This window comes from Macaca nemestrina, chromosome 4, assembly GCF_043159975.1.
Source record: "Macaca nemestrina isolate mMacNem1 chromosome 4, mMacNem.hap1, whole genome shotgun sequence".
Taxonomy (NCBI): domain Eukaryota; kingdom Metazoa; phylum Chordata; class Mammalia; order Primates; family Cercopithecidae; genus Macaca; species Macaca nemestrina.
Window position 1 is genome coordinate 56947647 of NC_092128.1, and position 24853 is coordinate 56972499.

Consider the following 24853-nt stretch of genomic DNA (forward strand, 5'->3'; position numbering starts at 1 on the left):
ATATAATACTTACTAGCACCTAAATGTTTTATTTGGTAAAATGAGTTTGCTAGAAAATTATTTTGCTTTATATCTGCAAAATATAAATAATATATATTATATATATTATTATTTTGCTTTATATCTGCTTTATAGTTTTTTTATAAGTAAAAAAAGTATCAGCAATTTTTATTTTTAAAGCGTGTGAAGCTAATTTTTATGTCTTTGCAAACTAATCAACTTTTAGCTACTAAAAAAACAAGCTATATAAATAGTATACTATGTTATTTAACATAGTTAATGAAATTTGCTAATATTTTAGTTTTGAAGATGAAAATGATAGTGTGATATTTAGTATCTTGACATTTATGCTTATCACATTACATAATAAAGTAATATTAATTGTAACACACCCTAAATTTATTAAATTTGGAATAGTTATGCCTTCTTTGCTGCAAATATTTTTCCTCTATTGCAGTAAGCAGATTATTGCATTGTTTATATAATTATTACCCTGTTTTACTAGTTTACAATTTGTTAAAGAAACGTCACTATCAAAGCTAAGTCTTCATTGAGATATATATTGTTTTCAGTTGAGGCCCCCACAGCGCCCTGACTTTTTTTTTCTTTGGCAACAGGGTCTCACTATATATTGCCCAGGCTGTACTCAAACTCCTGAGCTCACGCAGTCCTCCCATCTCCGCCTTCCTAGTATCTGAGACTACAGGTATGAGACACCAAACCCAGCTAAATTTTTTATAGTTTATAGAGATGGTGTCTTGCCGTGTTGCTCAGGCTGCTGTCAAATTCCTGGCCTCAACTGATCTTCTTGCCTTTTGCGTTGACCACCCAAAGTGTTGGGATTACAGGTGTGAGCCACTGAGTCTGGACTAGTTGCTAATTTTTTAATCTACAGTAATAATAATAAGTACCTTAATGAATTTCTGTAGTAGATCAGGCATCTGAATTCTCCTAACTGCATAATATCCAGATACTGTTATGTCCGTTGCACATAGATGAAGATACAGAAGCTTTAAGAAGTTAAATAGCTTACCTGAAGTTATTTAGGAAATGGCAAAAGTAGAATTGGAGTATGGTTTGCTTAGATTTCGAGTGTTGCTCTTTCTGTTAAACGCCTACAGTAACCATTCTCAAAACATTTAACATCAGTACTCCTTTACATTCTTCAAAGCTGTTGAGGATCCCAAAGAGTTTTTGTTTCTGTGGGTTATATCTTTCAGTATATACTATATTTGAAATTAAAACTGAGAAATTTTTTAAAACCATGAATATATAAGCATATATTGTATTGGCTGTTAAAGAATAAGGCAAGTAAATTGTAGTATTATTCTGAGAATTATTTAAAACTCATAGACCCCTCAAAAGGGTTGAGGGGAGGAAGTGCCCAGACCATGTATTGAGAACCACTAATCTGTAAGAAGACAAGTGAGTTTGGGACTGGACAAATTCATGTCTCCATTCTTTTTCAGTTTAATGTTCTATTAGTCTTCTGATTACAATGGCTACTACTCTAACCTACTCTAACGTGGTGCTTATGGTATATTGCTCATCCATTTAATAGTGTGGATTAGTTAAACAGTATATAGTAATGTTTAAAGTACATGCTCTGGAAGTAGAACCTGCCTGGTTTAGAGCCCACATTTGTCACTTCTTATGAAAGTTTGGGCAAGTTATTTTATCTGTATATCTCAGTTATAAAATGAGGATGGTATTAACAGTACTTTCCTCATGGAAATTAAAGTGTTACATGTGAAGCCCTTAGATATTTGGCATGTGGTAAACAGTAAGTGTCAGCTATTATTTATTTGGGTCTTTTTTAAAAGCAGTGCTAAATGCCACACAAATCTCTTAGAAATGGCAGTTTAAATGAGCTCTGCAGCTTTAAACTTTGTAAAGTATTTTCATAATTGTTGACTTTCTGTTTTTCTTGAAGGAATCTCGTAGGCTGTATCAGTTTCATTATGTGAACTGGCCAGACCATGATGTTCCTTCATCATTTGATTCTATTCTGGACATGATAAGCTTAATGAGGAAATATCAAGAACATGAAGATGTTCCTATTTGTATTCATTGCAGGTACGAAAGAATGTCCCAAGTTTATAAATACAATATTTTTATTCAAGTTTTATTTAAGTTTGATGTTACACAAGGTTTTATTTCTGCATTAATATGATAGTAATCTTGAATTTCTCCTAGCCATGATATAATGTTTGGGACCTTGTAAATTGATATGGTCTCATTTGGTTGACAGACTGCTTAGAGTATTGTTGCATTAAAACACAAAATCATCTATTTGAAAATATTATTCACATGGTGGAAAGCTGTAGAACATACTCTTCTTATATGCTCTGATTAGAGCATATAATCTCAGATCCTCATCTTACTCTACTTTTTAAAGTCAATATAGTAGTATTTTCTTTTAATCAATTTCCCTGAAACAATGACCAAGCAATTTTCATTCCTGATAAACATTGACATGAGATTTTTAAAAACAGGATATCACTCTGATGCCAAGTCTGGAGTGCAGTGGCACAATCATAGCTTACTGTAAACTCGATCTCCTGGCCTGAAGTGATCCTTCTGCCTCAGCTTCCCAAGTAGCTAGGACTACAGGCATGTGCTACCACACTGAATTAGCTTTTTTTTTAATTAAAAATTTTTTTAAAGAGACCAGGTCTTGCTCTGTTGCCCAGGCTGATCCGAACTGTCCTCAAGTGATTGTCCCGCTTTGCCCTCCAGAGTCTTGGGCTTACAGGCATGAACCACTACACCTGGCAACATGACTTTCTTTTTTTAATGTATGTAAGATGTATATACATAGGTCTTATTGATCTAAGATATCATCAATTCTAAGACACACAATTATTAATGTATATTAACAGTAAAAAAATCACTGCCAATTATAAGGGGAAAATGTCATTTGTAAAAAGCCGTTGGTGGTAAGATACATACCAATCTCAGAGCTGTCACATTGAGTTTAAAAAGTGTGTTTTAGATTTGATGAAAAACTAAATGCTGTTTTTATTCTTGGGGAACATCAGTTTCCACGTTTGCACCACTGCCTATCATATCATGAAATTTTATAATTTATAGCTACTGAAAAATTTAAAGCAGGAAGCCAGCATTCTTAGAGTAAAATAATATGAACGATTGATACACATTTACTAGACATTTTTTATTAAGTTATGTTTTATAGTAGATTACCTCATTATAAGCATTACATAAAATTCAGTGATTACTGACCTAGTTAAGCTACCTCTGAATGTGAAAGTACGAGTATAGGTGCACCTACTTTAAATTATGTGATAGAAATATTTTCATTTATTCAAATAATATTTGAAGTTCAGTTAGGTTTTGCAAAATTACTCATTTGGATGTGTTAAGAAATCATGTAAATTCTGCCTTTGACTTTGGGGGAATGAACATGAGATTTGTTTATTCTTGGGGGACAGTTAATTTTGTATTCTAGAAGGGGGGTTAATTGTATAATATATTTTAGCTAAGAGAAATCAGTGTAAGATAACCAGCTTTTCTTTCTTTTTTTTTTTTTTTTTTTGAGACGGAGTCTCGCTCTGTCGCCCAGGCTGGAGTGCAGTGGCGCGATCTCGGCTCACTGCAAGCTCCGCCTCCCGGGTTCACGCCATTCTCCTGCTTCAGCCTCCCGAGTAGCTGGGACTACAGGCGCCCACAACCGCGCCCGGCTAATTTTTTGTATTTTTAGTAGAGACGGGGTTTCACCGTGGTCTCAATCTCCTGACCTTGTGATCCGCCCGCCTCGGCCTCCCAAAGTGCTGGGATTACAGGCGTGAGCCACCGCGCCCGGCCAATAACCAGCTTTTCTTAATCTAACATTTTGGCTTATTTCTGTCATCTGGTCATTCTCATGATACAAATAATACAAAGCTAAATACATAATACATAGGTAACACATTAATATGTAATACAAAGCTAAATATACATAATACGTATGCACATATATGTATACATTATATATAATACATAAAACAAAGCTAAATTTGTGTTATGGATTTAGGAGTGTAATGGAAAATACCCCTTTAAAAGGAAAAGCACAAAACTGAATTAGTCAAGAAAATACTAAATGTTTGCAATAAGTGTCATGGTCGGGTGTAGTGGCTTAGTGCTTTGGGAGGCTGAGGCAGGATGATTGCTTGAGCCCAGAAGCTTGAGGCTTTAGTAAGCAATGATTGCTCTACTGCACTCCAGCCTGGGTGACATAGTAGACCCTATCTCTTTTAAAAAAAGGAATATAGGTATCATTTTAATATGGGTGATACAGGATATTTTGAAACCTAATTTTTGGAATTTCATTATATAGGTATGGGTTTCTACATAGTAGAAGCTACTTTTGAATCCTTAGGCAGTTTTTCTACTCTGAATTTTTGGTTTACATTAGATTCTTCTAAAGGCCTTATAGTCATAGTACTTATTTCATAAGACAACTATCAATTTATTCCTCTAAGGGACTTGTTATCTGCATTCACATTTGTTATAAAAAGGAAATGGGATTTTTCAAACTTAGAGATTTGTTTTTTATTATTTACATAATTAAAATATTTTTTCAGTGGAGTCAAAGCACCGAAGATAGTTTTCTTATTCACTTGGTTTGATTGTAATGCTTATAATTAATGAAGTAAAAGGGCTACTTTTATTCATGGGCCAGGAAAGTAACTTGCTGGTGGAGATGTGGGAATCAGTTAACAACTTGGTTCATTAAAACAAATTTTTTCTGTGGTTAGTTCAGTGGTTAGTTGACCATTTAATTAAGTAGAATTGACCAGTTAAAAATAAACAATATGTTTAATTATAGAATTAAAACATAAAGAAATTACTTTCACTTCTTATAAGTTAGTTAAAATAATTTCCTGTTCAATCATAAATCCATTTATATAGGAAGGCTTTTTATCAAAAAATAAATTGACCGTTAAATATTTTTAGACAATGAAAACAATATGTTAACTGTAATGACTTAGAAAACACATCCATAAAAGCAAGAAAATTATTTTGCTATCCACTAGTTCCACTGGAGATATAACCATTGTTAAAACTCGAGAATGTGTCCTTTCAGTGTGTGTGTGTGTACATACAGTATTGTTTTGTTTTGTTTGATGGAGTTTCGCTCTTGTTGCCCAGGCTGGAGTGCAATGGCACAGTTTCGGCTCACTGCAACCTCCACCTCAACTGTTTTAAACAACAGTGTAAAAGCTCAGTGTCCACTTTATTTTTTGTTTTTAATTTACTTTAGTGGCCATCTTATTGTTAAATCTTTGAGCACATCTGCAATTATTAGGATAAATTTATTACTGGATAAATATCCAGAAGTGAGATTTCTTGGTCAAGTATATAAACTTTTAAAATATTTTAATGAGCATTTTTTAATGTGTTATCCAGAAAATTGATGCTACTTAATTCTACCGCTGGCAGTATGTGAGAGTACCTATTTCCCTATACCTTTCCCAATACTGGGTGTTCTCTTTTCATTTTTATTTTTTTATTTTATTTTTGAGACGGAGTCTTGCATTGTCACCCTGGCTGGAGTGCAGTGGCGCGATCTCAGCTCACTGCATCCTCCTCCTCCCGAGTTCACGTGATTCTCCTGCCTCAGCCTCCCGAGTACTGGGATTACAGGCACACACCACCACACCTGGCTAATTTTTGGTATTTTTAGTAGAGACTGGGTTTCACTATGTTGGCCAGACTGGTCTCGAACTCCTGACCTCATGATCCTCCCGCCTCCGCCTCCCAAAGTGCTGGGATTACAGGCGTGAGCCTCTGTACCCGGCCTTTGTTTGCTTTTTAAATGCCTGTGTGACAGACAAGGTTTTTGGTGGGGTTTTTTTGTTTGTTTGTTTGTTTGTTTGTTTGTTTGTTTTTGAGACAGAGTCTTGCACTATCGCCCAGGCTGGAGTGCGATGATGCAATCTCGGCTCACTGCAATCTTCGCTTCCCGGGTTCAAGCAAATCTCCTGCCTCAGCTTCCCGAGTAGCAGGGATTACAGGCATGCACTACCACGCCCGGTTAATTTTGTATTTTTAGTAGAGTTGGGGTTTCTCCATGTTGGTCAGGCTGGTCTTGAACTCCTGACCTCAGGTGATCCACCCGCCTCGGCCTCCCAGAGTGCTGGGATTACAGGCGTGAACCAATTTGCCCAGCCTCATCTTTTAATAATTATACAAATTCTTTATATATTGAGGACATTAACTTTTAGTCATGTTGTAAGTACCATGGTTTTTCCTGTCTTCTGCCTGTTTGACATACATAAGTTTCATTTTGTCATGTCAGATTTTTGAATGGTTTTTGTCCATTGAGATATTATACATAGAAAGTCTTTCCCTAACACAATAGTGTATATATTTTGCATATGTTTTTAGTGCTTTCATAGATTTACTTTTTAACATTTATTATTGGATAAATATCCAATATATTTATATCCTATATATATATTTTTATCCACCTGGAATTTTTTTACGGTTAAGGTATGTGATCAGAATTTAATTTTTTGCTCTTCATTGATAGCTAACTTTTCCTTTGCCACTTATTGAATGGTCTCATCTCCTCTGGAGAATTCACTGTTATGTAAGAAATGTTACGTGTACTCAGATCTGTTCCTGAACTTTCTGTGGTGTTTCATTGATCTGGTTATCTGTATCTTTATATTATACTTTTAACTATCAAATTTTAGATATATATAATTTATCCCAGTAACTCAACTAAAATTCTGTAAATGTTTTGATGCACAGAATTCACAAGTATCAACAACTAAAAATTAATATAATTGATGATGTTTATTATTGAGGTTTTAAAAATCATTTTAGGTTGCTTATAGTGTACTTTTATCAGGAATTTTAGGTTACATGTTTAACAAACCACTGATAGGTATACATTCCAAAATATGCATTAAAATGCTACACAACTTTGTGGGGTTGTTTTGCCAAAAATTATTCTGGTGATGTCAGTAACATCTTATAATTACTCATAGTGATTTTCAATTATAAGATGCATAAGCCTTTCTCTAGTTGAGAAGCAGTTACTTTAAAATACTTTTGTCATGTGTGTGTTTGTTTCTTTTTTTTTTTTTTTTTGAGATGGAGTCTTGCTCTGTCACCCAAGCTGGAGTACAATGGCATGATCTCAGCTCACTGCAGCCTCCACCTCCCAGGTTCAAGTGATTCTCCTGCCTCAGCCTCCCAAGTAGCTGGGGTTACAGGCACCCGCCACCACGCCTGGCTAATTTTTTTTGTATTTTCAGTAGAGACAGGATTTCACCACGTTGGCTAGGCTTGTCTCGAACTCCTGACCTCAGGTGATCTGCCCTCCCTGGCCTCCCAATGTGTTGGGATTACAGGCGTGAGCCACTGAACCCAGCCTGTCATGTTTTAAAATTAAAAAAACCTATAGTATGTTACTGTACATTCCCCAGTTTCCATTAGTTTTTTGGAATATGAGAGCGTATCATTGTCTTGTTCTTTTGATGAAATCAGTGCTGTTGCTCAATCCATTTTCTAGGGCTTATAGCCTTCTTCACCTTTCCTACACATTCTATAGATTGAAATGATGTACTGTTTCCTCCTGTACTCTAAAACAAGAGCCTTTTTTTTTTTTTGAGTTGGAGTTTTGCTGTTGCTGCCCAGGCTGGAGTGCAATGGCACGATCTTGGGTCACTGCAACCTCCACTTCCCCAGTTTAAGTGATTCTCCTGCCTCAGCTTCCCGAGTAGCTGGGATTACATGTGTCCGCCACCACACCCAGCTAATTATGTGTTTTTAGTAGAGATAGGGTTTCACCATGTTGGCCAGGGTGGTCTCAAACTCCTGACCTCAAGTGATCCACCGGCCTCAGCCTCCCAAAGTGCTGAGATTACAGGTGTGAGCCACTGCACCCAGCCACAAGAACCGTCTCGAGCATAGAATAAATATGTCTCTGTAAGACGTTGTTAGCTAGTCACATTTTCTGATGTAGCATTAGACTTCCAGAGTGACGACTTAGTAGCTAGTCTGTGAGTCACTTACTCTTGGAAGTTCCATAAATTAATTTTTGTTTTTCTTTTTGAGATGGAGTCTCACTCTGTTACCCAGGCTGGAGTGCATTTGTGCCATCATGGCTCACTGCAGGCTAGACCTCCCAGGCTCAAGCAATCCTTCTGCCTTGGCCTCCCAAATGCTGGGACAACAGGCATGAACCACTGTGCCCAATCCCTTAAATGAAATGCTTAAAAGATAGACAATAGGCCCTCCTTATTCAAGACTTCACTGTTCTCAGTTTCAGTTAGTCATAGTTCAAAAATATCAAATGGAAAATTTCAGAAGTAAGCAATTTGTAAGTTTTAAATGCTGTACCTTTCTGAGAAGCATAGGGAAGTATGTCCTGCTTGAGAGATAAATCATCCCATGGTCCAGTGTGTACACACTGTAGACTCTACCAGCCCATTAGTCACATAGTAAATACTGCAGTTATCAGATGGACTGTCATGGTATCCCAGTGCTTATGTTCACATAACCCTTATTTTACTTATAATGGCCCAAACCTCAAGAGTAGTGAGGTAGTGAGGTAGTGAGTAGTGGTAGATTGTTATAATTGTTCTAATGTATTATTAGTTATTGTTGTTAATCTCTTGTTGTGCCTGATTTATAAATTAAACTTTATCATAGGTATGTATGTATAGGAAAAATCATAGTGTGTATGTATATGTATTCTATGTTACCAATGTTGCCGTGAACACACTGTAAGTTGTATTTTGTTTACTAAGTAGAATTTTGTCAAATTTCTTTTCGTTTCTGAATGTTAACATGTCCATCCACATTTATTTTATAGTTGTTTTATCACAAAAATCAATTTTTTTTCAAACTTTATATCCTTAGTGCAGGCTGTGGAAGAACAGGTGCCATTTGTGCCATAGATTATACGTGGAATTTACTAAAAGCTGGGGTAAGAATACTTTTTTGTAGCATTATGTCCAATTTATCTATTACTATTTTCAAACTTAATTATTAATTGTAGTAAATTATAGTGCGTATTTTATTATACATGTTATTTTTTCCAAAGTAATTTTATTAAGTAAGAAATAAAGGCAGTGAAGGCCGGGCACGATGGCTTATGCCTGTAATCCCAGCACTTTGGGAGGCCAAGGCGGGAGGATCACTTGAGCCCAGCAGCTCGAGACCAGCCTGGGCAACATAGGGAGACCTCCATCTCTAAAAATAATTTAAAAATAAAAATGATTTAATAAAAAGAAATAAAGATAGAAAAAAGGTATAATTGCTGCATATTGCCTTGATGTGATGCATTGGTCAACAGTGTAAGAGTGTCCTAGGTGAGTGAATACTTGCATTAGGATATAAACTGTTACTGACCTTTCCAATACTGAATTTTCATTGCCTTTTTTTCTTCCTTTTTTTTTTTTTTTGTTTTTTTTTGAGATGGAGTTTCACTCTTATTGCCCAGACTGGAGTGCAATGGCGCGATCTCAGCTCACTGCAGCCTCCGCCTCGGGTTGAAGTGATTCTCCTGCTTCAGCCTCCCTAGTAGCTGGGATTATAGGTGCCTGCCATTACGCCCAGCTAATGTCTTATATTTTTGATACAGAGTTTCACCATGTTGGCCAGGCTGGTCTTGAACTCCTGACCTTAGGTGATCCACTCACCTCAGCCTTTCAAAGTGCTGGGATTACAGGCGTGAGCCACCGCGCCCGGCCCATTGCCTTTTATATTTATTCTAGTTATAAGTGTATTTCATTCAGTACGTATTTATGCCTTCTGGAGATGTTATAGTATTGTAGTCTGTGAATGCTGACTTTAGCCAAACTGCCCAGATTATAATTCTGGCTTTCTCATTTACTAGCTGTGGGATCTTGGTCAAAATACTAATCCCATACTGTCTCTATTTCTTCATCAGAAAATAGGGGTCATAGTAGTAATGCATAAGAATTAAATAAATTAACTTTTGTGAAGTTCTTCAGAACTATGTGTGGTAAATAGTAAGTACTCAGTTTATTGTTAGTGTTGATTACTGTTGCTGTTGTGATTGTTTTCTTACTACTGCTTTTTCCAAGAAATAGTGTTTGATACTGTGGATGATATAGAGATAAATAAGATACAGCGTTCATGATAGATTTGAAAAACAAGTCTCTTCATTATGTACACGTTTGATTATTTTGCTGGTTCCATAATGTGTTCACTTCTAGAGAGACGCCTTTAATATAGCTTTATAGTTTCCATGAATTGTTCATCTCTGTCTTGTACAAAGTAGAATTAATAAAATGTTTCTTTTCTCTTTTTCTTCCTTCTTCCCCTTATTTCTCTTTTTTCCCTGCCATCTCTCCATTTTTTATTGTTACAAGGAAATATTTACATGTTAAACAGTTCCTTAAAATGCCCTCTGGGGTTAAATATTTTTTCCTCAAAAACTATAATCATCTAATTCTCAAATGAACATGCTTAAGTGAACAAAATTTAACTGAAATTCTATCGCATTTTAACATAAAAGTCAAAGATTAAAATTGGAATGGGAAGGGACACGTAAATGCATGCTAGCAAACAAAACAAATATCTGGTCATTTTAAAAGTTGTGGCCGGGCGCGGTGGCTCAAGCCTGTAATCCCAGCACTTAGGGAGGCCGAGACGGGCGGATCACGAGGTCAGGAGATCAAGACCGTCCTGGATAACATGGTGAAACCCCGTCTCTACTAAAAAATACAAAAAACTAGCCGGGCGAGGTGGCGGCGCCTGTAGTCCCAGCTACTCGGGAGGCTGAGGCAGGAGAATGGCGTGAACCCGGGAGGCGGAGCTTGCAGTGAGCTGAGATCCAGCCACTGCACTCCAGCCTGGGCTACAGAGCGAGACGTCGTCTCAAAAAAAAAAAAAATAAAAATAATAAATAAATAAATAAATAAAAGTTGTGTATTTTGGCCAGGTGCCATGGCTTATGCCATAATCCCAGCACTTTCGGAGGCCGAGGTGGGCGGATCACCTGAGGTCAGGAGTTCGAGACCAGCCTGGCCAACATGGTGAAACCCCATCTTTACTAAAAATACAAAAATTAGCCAGGCATGGTGGCCAGTGCCTGTAATCCCAGTTACTTGGCAGGCTGAGGCAGGAGAATTGCTTGAACCTGGGAGGCAGAGGTTGCAGTGAGCTGAGATTGCGCCACTGCACTGCAGCCTGGGTGACAGAACAAGACTCCGTCTCAAAAAATAAAATAAAATAAAATAAAAGTTGTGTATTTTGAACATAGTTCTCTTTTTTTTTTTGAGATGGAATCTCCCTCTGTCGCCCAGGCTGGAGTGCAGTGGTGTGATCTTGGCTCACTGCAACCTCCAACTCTAAGGTTCAAGTGATTCTCCTGCCTTAGTCTCCCAAGTAGCTGGGATTACATGCATTCAGCACCATGCCTGGCTAATTTTTGTATTTTTAGTAGAGATGGGGTTTCACCATGTTTCAGGCTTGTCTCAAACTCCTGACCTCAGGTGATCTGCCTGCCTTGGCCTCTCAAAGTGCTGGAATTACAGGCATAAGCCACCGTACCCAGCCTAGGTTAAATCTTCATGTAAAAATCTTATGATGTATATAAGAACTTCCAAGCAGCAAACCTGGAAACCATTTTTAACCCTTCCATCTTAACCACTCCAAAATATTCTTGTTGATAACCGTTCTGATGTTTCCGCTTCTGTAAACCACCAGTTTCTCACTCTTTTAGACTGTCCTCTTCGCTGATGGAAAAATTGTGTGAATATCAGATCTTCTCATGTCAACGTTGCCCATTGCAGTAGTCCCAATTCCATATGCACAAAAGAACTGTTTAGGTTGTTTCATAATTAGTTCCCCAAGATGGAGCCAAAGGATCTATATTTTTACCTAGGTCTTTTAGCTGGTCCTTATATAGCCAATCCAGGAGATACTGGCCTATAGAGTAAATTCAATCTCTTTTTTATGTTCACAGTCTAATCCCAAATGTCCTTATTTTCTCTCCTCCTTTGAGTACTTTCTCCTTCTTTTAGTCTTAGGCTTTATTTACATCAAACTTCTCAATTCCCAACATAGATTATACATTCAGTCTGCTGTGCTTATGTATATTTCCTTCACTTTTTATGGGATAACCTTCTTTTGATATCCAGCTATGTTGTAACTCCACACACTCATCAGTTAGCCATAGCCTCTTTATTCCCTGTATACTGCAGTCATACTTTGGCTGGACATACCTGTCTCCCCAGCTTGAATGCTGAAGGTCAAGAACAGTTTTGTTTCTACAGTGCCACGCACAGTGTCTGAGATACATTAAGTGGTGTTCAATAAATGTTTGCAGTAAACTACCAGGTATTTAAGTTTTATGTGATAAGCTGAAGAATATTTTACTATTTTCTGAATAGATGTACAAAGTTTATGTATTAAATTTTCTGTTTTAGAAAATACCAGAGGAATTTAATGTCTTTAATTTAATACAAGAAATGAGAACACAAAGGCATTCTGCAGTACAAACAAAGGTAAAGTTGTTTCCCTTTATAAACTGCTATTTTATAAATGCTTTCTTCTTTTTTAAAATGTTTTCTTCTTTTTATTTTTTAATCATTTTTCTCCCTCGTAGGAGCAATATGAGCTTGTTCATAGAGCTATTGCCCAACTGTTTGAAAAACAGCTACAACTATATGAAATTCATGGAGCTCAGAAAATTGCTGATGGAGTGGTAGGTGTTATTGGCCTATACATTTTAGGAAACTTTTACTTTTTGTTAAGATGTTATATTTAGCTTTTTTTTTTTTTTTGTCATCTTGTGTTTTGTCTCAGGACACTTAACATTTTTACTTAAACTCATTTCCTTCTTATTTGTATCTCTATTATGATGGCTATTTAATGACTCCAATATAAGATAAATTATGTTCTAAATGAAATAAAGTTAGGAAAGATCTCATGTCAAAAATCATATAATTCATTAACATTTTACTTTTTTAAAAAAATTGCATTGTTCTCTTTACTCTTCCCTTCCACCCCCACCTAAGTAATTCTGCATTGATTGTACTTGAATTTTATTTTGTATAAAGTGTTTTCGTTATTTGTGTTTATGCTTTTCTTTTCTTTTCTTTTTTTTCTTTTTTTTTTTTTTTTTGAGATGGAGTTTCACTCTTGTTACCCAGGCTGGAGTGCGATGGCGTGATCTTGGCTCACTGCAACCTCCAACTCCCAGATTCAAATGATTCTTCTGCCCCCGCCTCCTCAGTAGCCGGGATTACAGGCGCACGCCGCCATGCCCAGCTAATTTTTGTATTTTTACTAGAGATGGGGTTTCGCCATGTTGACCAGGCTGGTCTCGATTTCCAGACCTCAGGTGATCTGCCCGCCTCAACCTCCCAATGTGCTGGGATTACAGGCATGAGCCAACATTCCTGGCCTTGTGTATATGCTTTTCAGTTAAGCAGAATTAAAAAGAGCCACAGTTAACTCCCTTTTGTTGTGTTGTAATTCAGTGTTATTTTAGCTTTATAGCATCTTATTGGATATTCAACTTCTAGACCTGACAAAAATACTGTATTCTTTTAGTGTTCTCTTTTCTGCCTTTGTTTTCTAACCAATTGTCTTGTTTCCCTTCTATATATCACTACCTTGTCCCTGAAGGTGCTGAGCTTTTTTTTTTTTTTCTTGTAGAATTTTACATCTTTATCATTGAGTCTATAACTATTACATTGTTAAACCGAGTATGAGAAAATAAATTACAAAATTTATAACCTTCATTTTCCTTTTCTCCCTTTAAGTGGTTTTGTCAGCTCCCAGAATATTTGTTTGAACTTCCTTGGTTTTCCAAATGAGAGATTTATTACCAAATGCTGATCTCAGTTTGTTAAGATAGTCTAATATTGGTCCATGAGTTTTAGGAAATATGCATTTCTTTTATTAGCCAAGTGACAATTTCAGGTTTTTAAGTTTTATGTGACCTCATTCTTATTCCTTCATTAACATAGGAATTATTGTGCAAGGAAACCTCCTACAATGCCTTTAGCTTAATTAAATCCTGTTATGACATGTTCTGAATCTAGCCAAATATTTTATAATGTAGAATCTAATGTGTTTTTTGTTTTTTTGTTTTTTGTGTGTTTTTTTGGTTTTTGTTTTTTTGTTGTTTTGGGTTTTTTTGAGATGGAGTCTCGCTCTGTCACCCAGGCTGGAGTACAGTGGCCAGATCTCAGCTCACTGCAAGCTCCGCCTCCCGGGTTCACGCCATTCTCCTGCCTCAGCCTCCCGAGTAGCTGGGACTATAGGCGCCCGCCACCTCGCCCGGCTAGTTTTTTGTATTTTTTAGTAGAGACGGGGTTTCACCGTGTTAGCCAGGATGGTCTCGATCTCCTGACCTTGTGATCCGCCCATCTCAGCCTCCCAAAGTGCTGGGATTACAGGCGTGAGCCACCGCGCCCGGCCTGTTTTTTTTGTGTGTGTGACGAAGTCTCACTCTGTCACTGAGGCTGGAGTGCAGTGGCGCAATCTCTGCTAACAGCAACCTCTGCCTCCCAGGTTCAAGCAATTCTCCTGCCTCAGCCTCCTGAATAGCTGGGATTACAGGCATGCATCACCACACCCAGCTAATTTTTGTATTTTTAGTAGAGATTGGGTTTTGCCATGTTGGCCAGGCTGGTCTCAAACTCCCAACCTCAGGTGATCCACCTGTCTCAGCCTCCCAAAGTGCTAGGATTATAGGTGTCAGCTACTGCGCCTGGCCATTTATAATATTTTGTATAATTTAATCTAAGTTGAGATATTTAATATTTCAAAAAACTGAGTAGGCTATAAACACTTTTCTTTAATTTGGGGGGTTTTTGTTGTTGTTGTTGTTGTTTTTGAGGTGGAGTCTCACTCTGTTGCCCAGGATGGAGTGCAGTAGCATAGTCTCGGCTCACTGCAACCTCTGCCTCCCAGGTTCATGTGATTTTCCTGCCTCAGCCTCCCAAGTAGCTGAGATTACAGGCGCTCACCACCATGCTCGGCTGATTTTTGTATTTTTAGTAGTGATGGGGTTTCACTATATTGGCCAGGCTGGTCTTGAACGCCTGACCTCAAGTGATCTACCCACCTCAGCCTCCCAAAGTGCTGGGATTGCAGGCATGAGCCACTGTACCCAGCATCTTTAAACTTTAATTGAAAAGTATTTGTTTTATTCCATGAATTCAAGATTAATTTCAAAGCTAAAGTTTTTGTATCTGGAAATACAGGTTTTTAGGCTGGGTGCGGTGGCTCATGCCTGGAACCCCAGCACTTTGGGAGGCCAAAGCAGGCAGGATCACCTGAGACCAGCCTGGCCAACATGGCAAAACCCCATTTCTACCAAAAATACAAAAAAGATTAGCCTCCCAGACTGACGGGTACACCACCTTGCCGAGTTTATTTTTTTATAGAGACGAGATTTTACTATGTTGCCCAGCCTGGTCTCAAACCCTCAGACTCAAGCAATCCATCCACCTCAGCCTCCCAAAGTGCAGGAATTATAGGAGAAAGTTCTTTTATTGCAGTATTCAGTATTTAGGTTTTATTTTGTTTTGTTTGAGACAAAGTCTCACTGTTTTGCCTAGGCCAGAGTGCAGTGGAACAATCACAGCTCACTGCGCCCTCAACCTCCTGGGCTCAAGCTTTCCTCCTGCCTCAGCTTCCCAAGTAACTGAGACTACAGGCACGTACCACCACACCTAGCTAATTTTTAAAAAAAATTTTTTGTAGAAATGTCTCACTATGTGCCACGGTGGTCTCGAGCTCCTGGGCTCAAACAATCCTCCTCACACCTCAGCCTCCCAAAACACTGAGATTACAGGCATGAGCCATTGTGCCCAGCCATTGTTGTTTTTTTTTTAAAGCTTTTAACTATATTTAAATAATCTCCAGAAAATATATGATAAATATTTCATCACCTTTTCTTCTTTTTCTCATTAGATCCAAGTCTGATCTTTGTAAGGTTTTATTCCATTAAATCAATCATTTTTAATACCCTGAAATCTATGCTAGCATTATAATTCTATCATAGGTTCTTTCTGTCTAACAGGTCAGAGCTTTACAGGAATATAACAAGAAAGTCATACTTTGTAGGAGATGAGATGAAATAATACCCATAGTAGATAAAGTAGTTATTTCAAAGTAGTTACTTCAAACCTACTTTCTTGCTCATTGCATGGTACATAGTAGACATAAACTAAATGTTTGAGAGAAATATCTCCATAGATGAATGGATAAATAGTAAAAAAACAGAAGATGGATTATCATTCCAGATAACTTTTTAATACTTTCCCCTTAAGAAATCATGTTTTCTGTCAACTTGTAAATATAGGTGACTCTTTTTATAGGATGGCTGTCTGTGGTTGCAGACCATTAATCTTAAAGAAAATGTGGAATCTGAAAAATTGAGAAAAATCATCTTAGAACTGTGTGGTGGAATAAAATGACTTGAAAGGTGTATTTACTATTTAGAAGCTATGCTGTGAGAAGTAAAAATAAGTCCCCACTTACTACTTTTCTGACAGTTTAGTTAATAGGTAAAAGTTCTGTTTAAATGTTCTGTGTTCCAGAATTATTTTTGTAAAAATCTTAGTTTGATATACTAGTTGGTTATTTAAGACTTCAAAATAAATAGTATTTTTTAGAGATATTTACAACTACAGTGACTTCCTGGAATGAGAGATCTAAAGAGAAAATTTGTTCTGTAAGCCTGTATCATATTGCCTGAGGATTTAGAAGTACCTTAATAAGCAAACATCTGTTAAGTTGTGCATCATGCCTTTTTATCTTATATATAAAGGACACCATTACAAGAATTGTTGGCCGGGCGCGGTGGCTCAAGCCTGTAATCCCAGCACTTTGGGAGGCCGAGACGCTGGGATCACGAGGTCAGGAGATCAAGACCATCCTGGCTAACACAGTGGAACCCCGTCTCTACTAAAAAATACAAAAAACTAGCCGGGCGAGGTGGCAGGCACCTGTAGTCCCAGCTACTCGGGAGGCTGAGGCAGGAGAATGGCATAAACCCAGGAGGCGGAGCTTGCAGTGAGCTGAGATCTGGCCACTGCACTCCAGCCTGGGTGACAGAGCCAGACTCCATCTCAAAAAAAAAAAAAAGAATTGTCAACACCAGTATTTCAATTCTAGAATGATTAAGTAATAGCATTCGTAATTTGTGTTATGGTCCTTTTATTGTGTTTGTATAGTACATTTTAGATGTGATAATGAATTCTGGATTTTTTTTTTCCCTAAAATATAATTTTTTGTTTTTAAAGCACCCTGATTTATTATTTATTTTCTTCTGCAGCTGGTAATATTCTTAAATATTAGATGATTTGTTTCTTAATGTTTTTGTAGCCTTTCAAAAAGCTGCTATATGGAAAATAATAGTACACAAGATAACTTTACAAAGTTCTGTTTAAAACAAGAGAACACAGGCTGGGGCTGTGGTTCATTTCATGCCTATAATCCCAGCTCTTTGGGATGCCAGGGCAGGAGAATTGCTTGAGACCAGGAGTTTGAGACCTGCCAGGGCAGCATAGCGAAACCCCATCTATACAAAACATTTTTTTTTTTAAATTACCTGGGTATGGTAGCACGTGCTTGTAGTCCTAGCTACTTGGGAGACTGAGATAGAAGCATTGCTTGAGCCCGGGAGTTCAAGGCTGCAGAGGTTTCATCGTGGCACTGCATTAGATTAATTCCTAAAATTCTTTTCCATTTCAAAAGTTGGGATTGCTTCAGCAAGTTGTATACATGACAAATGTGGATTCAAAAATTATGGGTAATACAAGAGAGTCAGAAGATGTAGGTGTGTAGGAGACATAATCCAAGAAGAACATTGTGAAGTCCAGTGACCAGGAGGTTTTGTACATGCTGTTTAGTTAGTGGCTCTTTATTGAGTTGCCGTTCTGCGTTGCCACATTGATTCCTTTCATCAGAGGAAACTCAGTATGTTCTGAAAGCTAATCTCCCCGAGAAGTTCTCTTTTGGTTCTTCCTGTTAATGGCTTCGTCATGCTCTTATTCACCCAGAATGAGGAATCTTTCATGAAACCTTTACTTTGTCACATGTAGTGTTTGCCTAAAATGTCCTTATTATGTCTTCTCTTTACCCTTCCACCTGTTTTCCCTCTCCCAATCCTCATTCTTTTTTTGTCAAAATCTTACCAATCCCTTAATGTCATTCTACATTTTACCTTAATATTGTCAACTTATTTTTTATCAATTATCTTCCTAATATTTTCAACTATAACTTTTTTTCTGATTTCATAGCTTCATAGTACTGATTATGCCACTTTGGGGCTGTTAGTATTACCCTTCTACTTTTTTTCTGGCGATTTTACCAGACTACATTTTGAAGTTAAAGATAATACCATGTCCTTCTTACATTTTAGTTTCCTCTGCATTGCCGACTTTGTTCAGTGCATTTCACATAGATATCCACATTGCCTTACCTGCAGCTCCAAAATCCAAAGAAAACATAGTTTTGTTTTATTTTTGTAAATTCAATATTATACTCACTTGGCAACAAAATATTTGATTGACATGACATGAGTTTGTTTATGTGTGCTACAAAAAAAAAATGCCGTTTTGTAGATTAGAAACAGTTAAAATAGAGGTTCATATGGTTTGCCTTTAATTTTTATTTAACCTACTTAATGCACATTTTGGTACAAAATATCAAGTGTTTCAGAATTATGGTTATATCATTAATGGAAATAATAAGCAGATGATCAATAATATGTTGGGGTTTTTTTGTTTGTTTGTTTGTTTTTTGAGTCAGAGTCTTGCTCTATCGCCCATGCTGGAGTGCAGTGACACGATCTCGGCTTACTGCAACCTCTGCCTCCCAGGTTCAAGTGTTTCTCCCGCCTCAGTCCCCCAAGTAGCTGGAATTACAGACGTGCACCACCACGCCTGGCTAATTTTTGTATTGTAGTAGAGACAGGTTTTCACCATGTTGGCCAAGGCTGGTCTTGAACTCTAGACCTCAAGTGAGCCACCGCGCCCAGCCTAGAGGGTACCTTTTTGATGCAGAGTCTTTAAATTCTGGTGGTACCTGAGGATCTGAAACTTTGGCGGCCAAAAGTCCTGATTTGCCTAAGGCACACCAGTTCACACTAGTTGTCTAGGTATAATAATAATGCTCCTTTTTCATTCTCAAAAGAGCCCTGATTTGGACAATAAATTATATGGTCACCCTACCTATAGCCAGATATTTCTGCACCAAATGCCTGATTTTGGTGGGTGGCTTTAATTAAGGATGAATGCTTTAAGTCTTCTGACGTAACTCTGTTGTTCTGGTCAGGAAGTGAGATGTATAAAACTTCTAATTCATCAGATTACATATAAGGAGATAGGGTGCACTTAAAATTGCTAGGAAGTTGAGATCTCTAGTTTTTTAATTGGAAATAATTGAAGTAACAGTTACAAAGCTGTCATGATGGACATAGCAGAAGTGCCTTTTAATTAAAAACTGATAAAACAAAATGCAACTACAGTTTCAGAGTTCCTTAGTTGATAGTATATGTAAAGATGGCTGTTTTATCTGAGATGTTGGCAAATTATCTGAGATGTCTCCTGGACATAACATATCCTAGAATTAAAATACCCTAGCTAGATAAATATGAGATATGTTGATAGTGAAACTAATTCAAGGCAGTATTTTCATTTTACCGCTCCCCTATTCACAGTCCTAAACCTAAGGTTCTTATACCTGTATTGACTGTGAAACATCAATGTTAATGATGTTATTGGTCCTCATGACCAGCAAGAACCAAGGATATTCCTGGGATGGGCTCTGTCTGCCTTTTTGAGGTCCATTTGGGTAGCCAGTGATATAGGAGCTATTTTCCCTAATGGATTAGCGCACTCCATATAGTGACAGTGAGAGTAAGGCAAGAAATGGTTAAAATGAATCCTAGGACCACCAGTTTAAAAGTACTAGGTAGTAATGGGGAGTCATAAAATGATACTCCATTACTCCATAAATGGTATAAGCCTTATTTGTTGGCTTTTTTTTCTCTCTGCATGTATTAAGTTTCTAGTGGTAGTGATGGTGGGGCAGGGAGATACTACGTTCTTTGATCCACATTATCTTGGGGAATCTGTTTTTTTACAGTAGCATTTGAGATGTGTTGAAATGCTGCTGTACACCTTGATCTTTCCAGTAACTGTGATGCATTGTTTTTTTGATACAGTCTCTTCATTGAAGTCTGGTCCTTCAGGCTAAAATATAGAGCCAGAATATAAGACTTTTTTTTTTGAACTTGGCACAATTGGCATTGTGTTAAGGATTGAAAAGCACAGAAACAATTTAGTTGAAACATGAGGAGGAAAAATTATTTTTCTTTTAACCTTAGTGAAGCACTTTTTCCCTTGGCAGAATGAAATTAATACTGAAAACATGGTCAGCTCCATAGATCCTGAAAAACAAGATTCTCCTCCTCCGAAACCACCAAGGACCCGCAGGTATTGTATGTCTTTGAACATTTTCTTTAAAAGCATACTTGTTTTTACTCACTGTTAATTAAAATGACAAATTCTGAATATTTCTACATTACTTGTATAACTTTTATTGTCATTGTTTTGTTAGAATGTGGCATACATATGACAACTGATTTGTTACTGGTTTATTAAAAATTTGGTTTCATTTTGGATAAAATTTCAATAATATACTGTAGTAGAATGTGGATACTACCATGAATTGACTATAGTTTATGTTTTGATATGTGATATAACTAAAATTTTAGTTATGTCTAAAGATTTCCATTTTTCTCCTGATGACTAAATATGCTTGCCAAAAATTGCATGCATGTTGAAGTGTGAAGATATTTAATAACGTTACTAGCAAAGATGAGTTTATTTCTTTAATTTTTCTTGCTTTTCTACCAAGCTCATTTATAATAGTTAAAATCATATATATTCCTATCTTTCTTTTCCTTTCCTTCTTGTTCAGGGTAGCTGCTAAGTCAGTAACATGGTAGTATGGAAAGAATACAGAGTTAGAAGAAGATAGTTTCAACTCCTTTTTAGCCATTTAGCTCTGGGATCTAGGATTAATTTATTTAATCCTGAGGAGAAGGAGTTAAGTATTGTCCTAAGGATTAAATAAAAAACTATTAGAATATTTTATAATGTCTTTCTTGCACATAGATCTGCCAAAACTTATTGACTTCCCATCAAAATAAAGTCTTTTATACAGGATACACCACTTGTTTCCATCTTAAAACTTTGGTGAAAGTTGGGTCAAATGGCCAGGGTCATGTCTTAGCACTGAGTTGCTAATTCCAAGAGATCATTCTAATGAAATAATCCCTCTTAACAAAAGAAAAAACCTACGGTTTCCCTCAGTAACTAAAGGTTTGGTTAGAATCCCTCCACACCACAGGAGCAATTTACTCTCATTTTGACCATGCAGGATTCTAACTGCCTGGGAAGGAACCTGCTGAGTACAGAAAGAGGAAGTATACTCTGGTATAAAGAGGCTTTTTACATAAATAGGTCCCATTCCAAATTTTAACTTTCACATTTGCTTCTGAATGAACTTCAACAAGCCACTTCTCTGAAAATTCTTTACTTCACTGTAGTGAGATATAGTACTAGTATTCTCCGTTAAGAATTAGTGATAATGTATATAAAGCATGTAGTTAAGTGTTGTGGTAGTTATAGCCTCTGGAATACCTTTGCATACTTCTCTGAGGAACCTCAGGAAGCCTGTGTATAGATGAGGTCAGGTCTTAACATTTCAATGTTCAAGATGTTAGCTATGTGCTAACAAAACTTTTAGTAGTTCTTTCCTGTTTGATTTCCACTTTATCTACCAAAATTGGTTGGCATTTTAGCCATCTGTGGAAGGTAGCCAGTTTGAAACCTATAAAATATTAGTTCTCTAACTTCTCTGTTCCACATAGGAGCCCTAGGATCTTAAAAGAAACTACTGGCCCTAAAAAATGGAACATTTTTGCTGCCCTCTGAATTTGGTTTTTGAGATTGAGCCAATGTAGAGGTTTTCAAAGTCTACACTGATATTTATGATTTGTATGTTCTTCTACCTCTAACTACATGTAGCAGCAATCTCTTCTTAATTTTATAGGAAAAAAAAAAAGAGTAGAATACTTGAATTTAAAGCCTTTTTCCTATACCTGTTCAAAAGTTTGACTTCTGTTACTCTCTAATAAACAAAAAGATAATGAAGAAAAAAGCAAATGAGTATTAAGAAAAAATATTCAACTCAAGACAGATTTTTATTAGGCATACATTCCAGAAATTCTTTGTGTGTGATTTTATATTACATGCATAGGTCACCTTTTTTCTTCTTCATGTAATGGAGTCAAATGCCAGAAGGTCATCGTGTTTGACAAAGAGAACCTTGTGACTTCTAAGTTGGGATGAGTTTTAGAACTATTGTAAATTGATCCAACATAACTGAAAATAAAATCACAAAATCATAAGATTGATAAGTAAAATAGTGTATTTTGTTTTTCAGTATGGCTACAGTAAACACATTAATTGTTTAAAGTACACGATGGGGTCAGGCATGGTGGCTTATACCTGTAATCCCAGCACTTTGAGAGGCCAAGGCAGGGGGATCACGAGGTCAGAAGTTTAAGACCAGCCTGACCAATATGGTGAAACCCTGTCTCTACTAAAAATAGAAAAATTAGCCAGGCGTGGTCGCGTGCGCCTGTAGTCCCAGCTACTTGGGAGGCTGAGGCAGGAGAATCGCTTGAACCCAGGAGGCAAAGGTACCAGTGAGCCAAGTTTGCACGACTGCACTCCAGCCTGGGTGAAAAAGTGAGACTCTGTCTCAAAAATAAAAAAATAAAAATAAAGTACATGTTGGCTGGGCATAGTGGCTTACGCCTGTAATCCCAACATTTTGGGAGGCTAAGGCGGGCAGATTGCTCAAGTCCCTATTTACGTATATATAAAATATATGTGTTTTGTGTATATTTTATTTTTATTTATTTTTATTTACTTTTTAAACATTTTTGTTAAAAATAAGACACACACATTAGCCTAAGCATACACAAGGTCAGGATCATCAATATCACTGCCTTCTACCTCCACATCTTGTCCTGCTGGAAGGTTATCAGGGGCAGAAACACACATGGAGCTGTCATCCCCTATGATAACAATGCCCTCTTCTAGAATACCTCCTGAAGAACCTGCCTGAAGCTGTTTAACAGTTAACTAATTTTTTAACAATTAGAAGGAATACACTCAAAATTAACAACGAAAAGTAAGTACAAGCCAGGCGCGGTGGCTCACGCCTGTAATCCCAGCATTTTGGGAGGCCAAGGCAGGTGGATCACCTGAGGCTGGGAGTTCGAGATCAGCCTGGCCAACATGGCGAAACCCTGTCTCTACTAAAAATACAAAAATTAGCCGAGCCTCTTGGCAGGCACTTGTAGTCTCAGCTACCTGGGAGGCTGAGGCAAGAGAATTGCTTGAACCTGGGAGGTGGAGGTTGCAGTGAGCCAAGATTACGCCACTGGACTCCAGCCTGGGTGTGACAGAACCAGACTCCATCTCAAAAAAAAGTACATAAGCCGGTAACTGTTTTCTTTATTATTATTATCAAGAATTATGTCCTGTACGTAATTGTATGTGCTATACTTTTATATGACTGACAGCACAGTAGGTTTGTTTATACCAGCATCACAACAGACATGTGAATAATGCATTTTGCTACAAATTCATGGGAATTTTTTAGTTTCATTATAACTTTGTGGGGTCACCATGGTATGTGTGGCCCATCATTGACTGAAACATCACGTGACTGTACGTGTCTTCCAGTCATTTTTAATATTCCAATTCGTGTTCTTTCGTTTTGTTTTCAGACAGAGCCTTGCTCTGTTGCCCAGACTGGAGGGCAGTGGTGTGATTATGGCTCACTGCAGCCTCGACCTCAGTTGAACCTCCCACCCTGGACTCCCAACTAGCTGGAAATACAGACACACACCACCATGCCTGGCTAATTTCTGTATTTTTTTTTTTTTTGGCCTCCCAAAGTGCTGGGATTGCAGGTGTGAGCCACCATGCCCTGCCAGTATTCCAATTCTTCCAGTTCTTAAAACTGAACAGAACTAGGAATGATTGGGCATTTGACAGAAGCCTCTAATATGAAAAACAGAGGAAATGGAGACAATACAGAGTAAAATGAAAAAGATGGGGGGAGAAAAGAAACTTAACAGTCCACTTCTCTCAGTCATTGGGAAATGAAACCATGAAATAAGACCTGTGGGTAATAAGTAAGAAGCTCTTAGAAATTAAGAATATAGGCCAGGCGCGGTGGCTCACGCCTGTAATCCCAGCTCTTTGGGAGGCTGAGGCGGGCAGATCACAAGGTCAGGAGTTCGAGACCCGCCTGGTCAATAGGGTGAAACCCCTGTCTCTACTAAAAAAAAAAAAGTTAGCTGGGTGTGGTGGTGTGTGCCTGTAGTTCCAGCTACTCGGGAGGCTGAGGCAGGAGAATCACTTGAACCCGGAAGGTGGAGGTTATAGTGAGTCGAGATCACGCCACCACTCTCCAGCCTGGGCAACAGAATGAGACTCTTGTCTCAAAAAAAAAAAGAAAGAAAGAAAGAAAGAAATTAAAAATATAATACTATAAATTTAAAAATTAAGCAGAAGTTTGGGAAATAGTCAAGGAACTATTTCAAGAAAATGAATAGATAAAGAGAAAGGAGAGAAAAGATGAGGAAATTAGAAAGCAAAACTAGAAGATCTGTCACTGAACTAATAGTAGTCTAAAAGGAGAGTTGGGAAGAAGAAATTAGCCAAAAAAAAAAAAAAAAATGTATTAGAATTAAAGGGCATAAATTTTTTTATAGAGGGTATATACCCAAGTTTCAAATATAAAGGATAAA

General features: G+C 37.4%; 1 protein-coding gene across 3 annotated transcripts in view; it reads left to right on the top strand.

Annotated features, from left to right (window-relative positions):
• Window positions 1-24853, top strand: part of LOC105475366 (protein tyrosine phosphatase non-receptor type 12) — a 105519-nt gene that overhangs the window by 62153 nt on the left and 18513 nt on the right. For all 3 annotated transcript variants that reach the window (XM_011730556.3, XM_011730557.3, XM_011730558.3), the window contains exons 8-12: window positions 1934-2076; window positions 8878-8944; window positions 12417-12494; window positions 12596-12694; window positions 20365-20450. In XM_011730556.3, the coding sequence (XP_011728858.2) occupies window positions 1934-2076; window positions 8878-8944; window positions 12417-12494; window positions 12596-12694; window positions 20365-20450 (473 nt within the window). The remainder of the gene's footprint in view (window positions 1-1933; window positions 2077-8877; window positions 8945-12416; window positions 12495-12595; window positions 12695-20364; window positions 20451-24853) is intronic.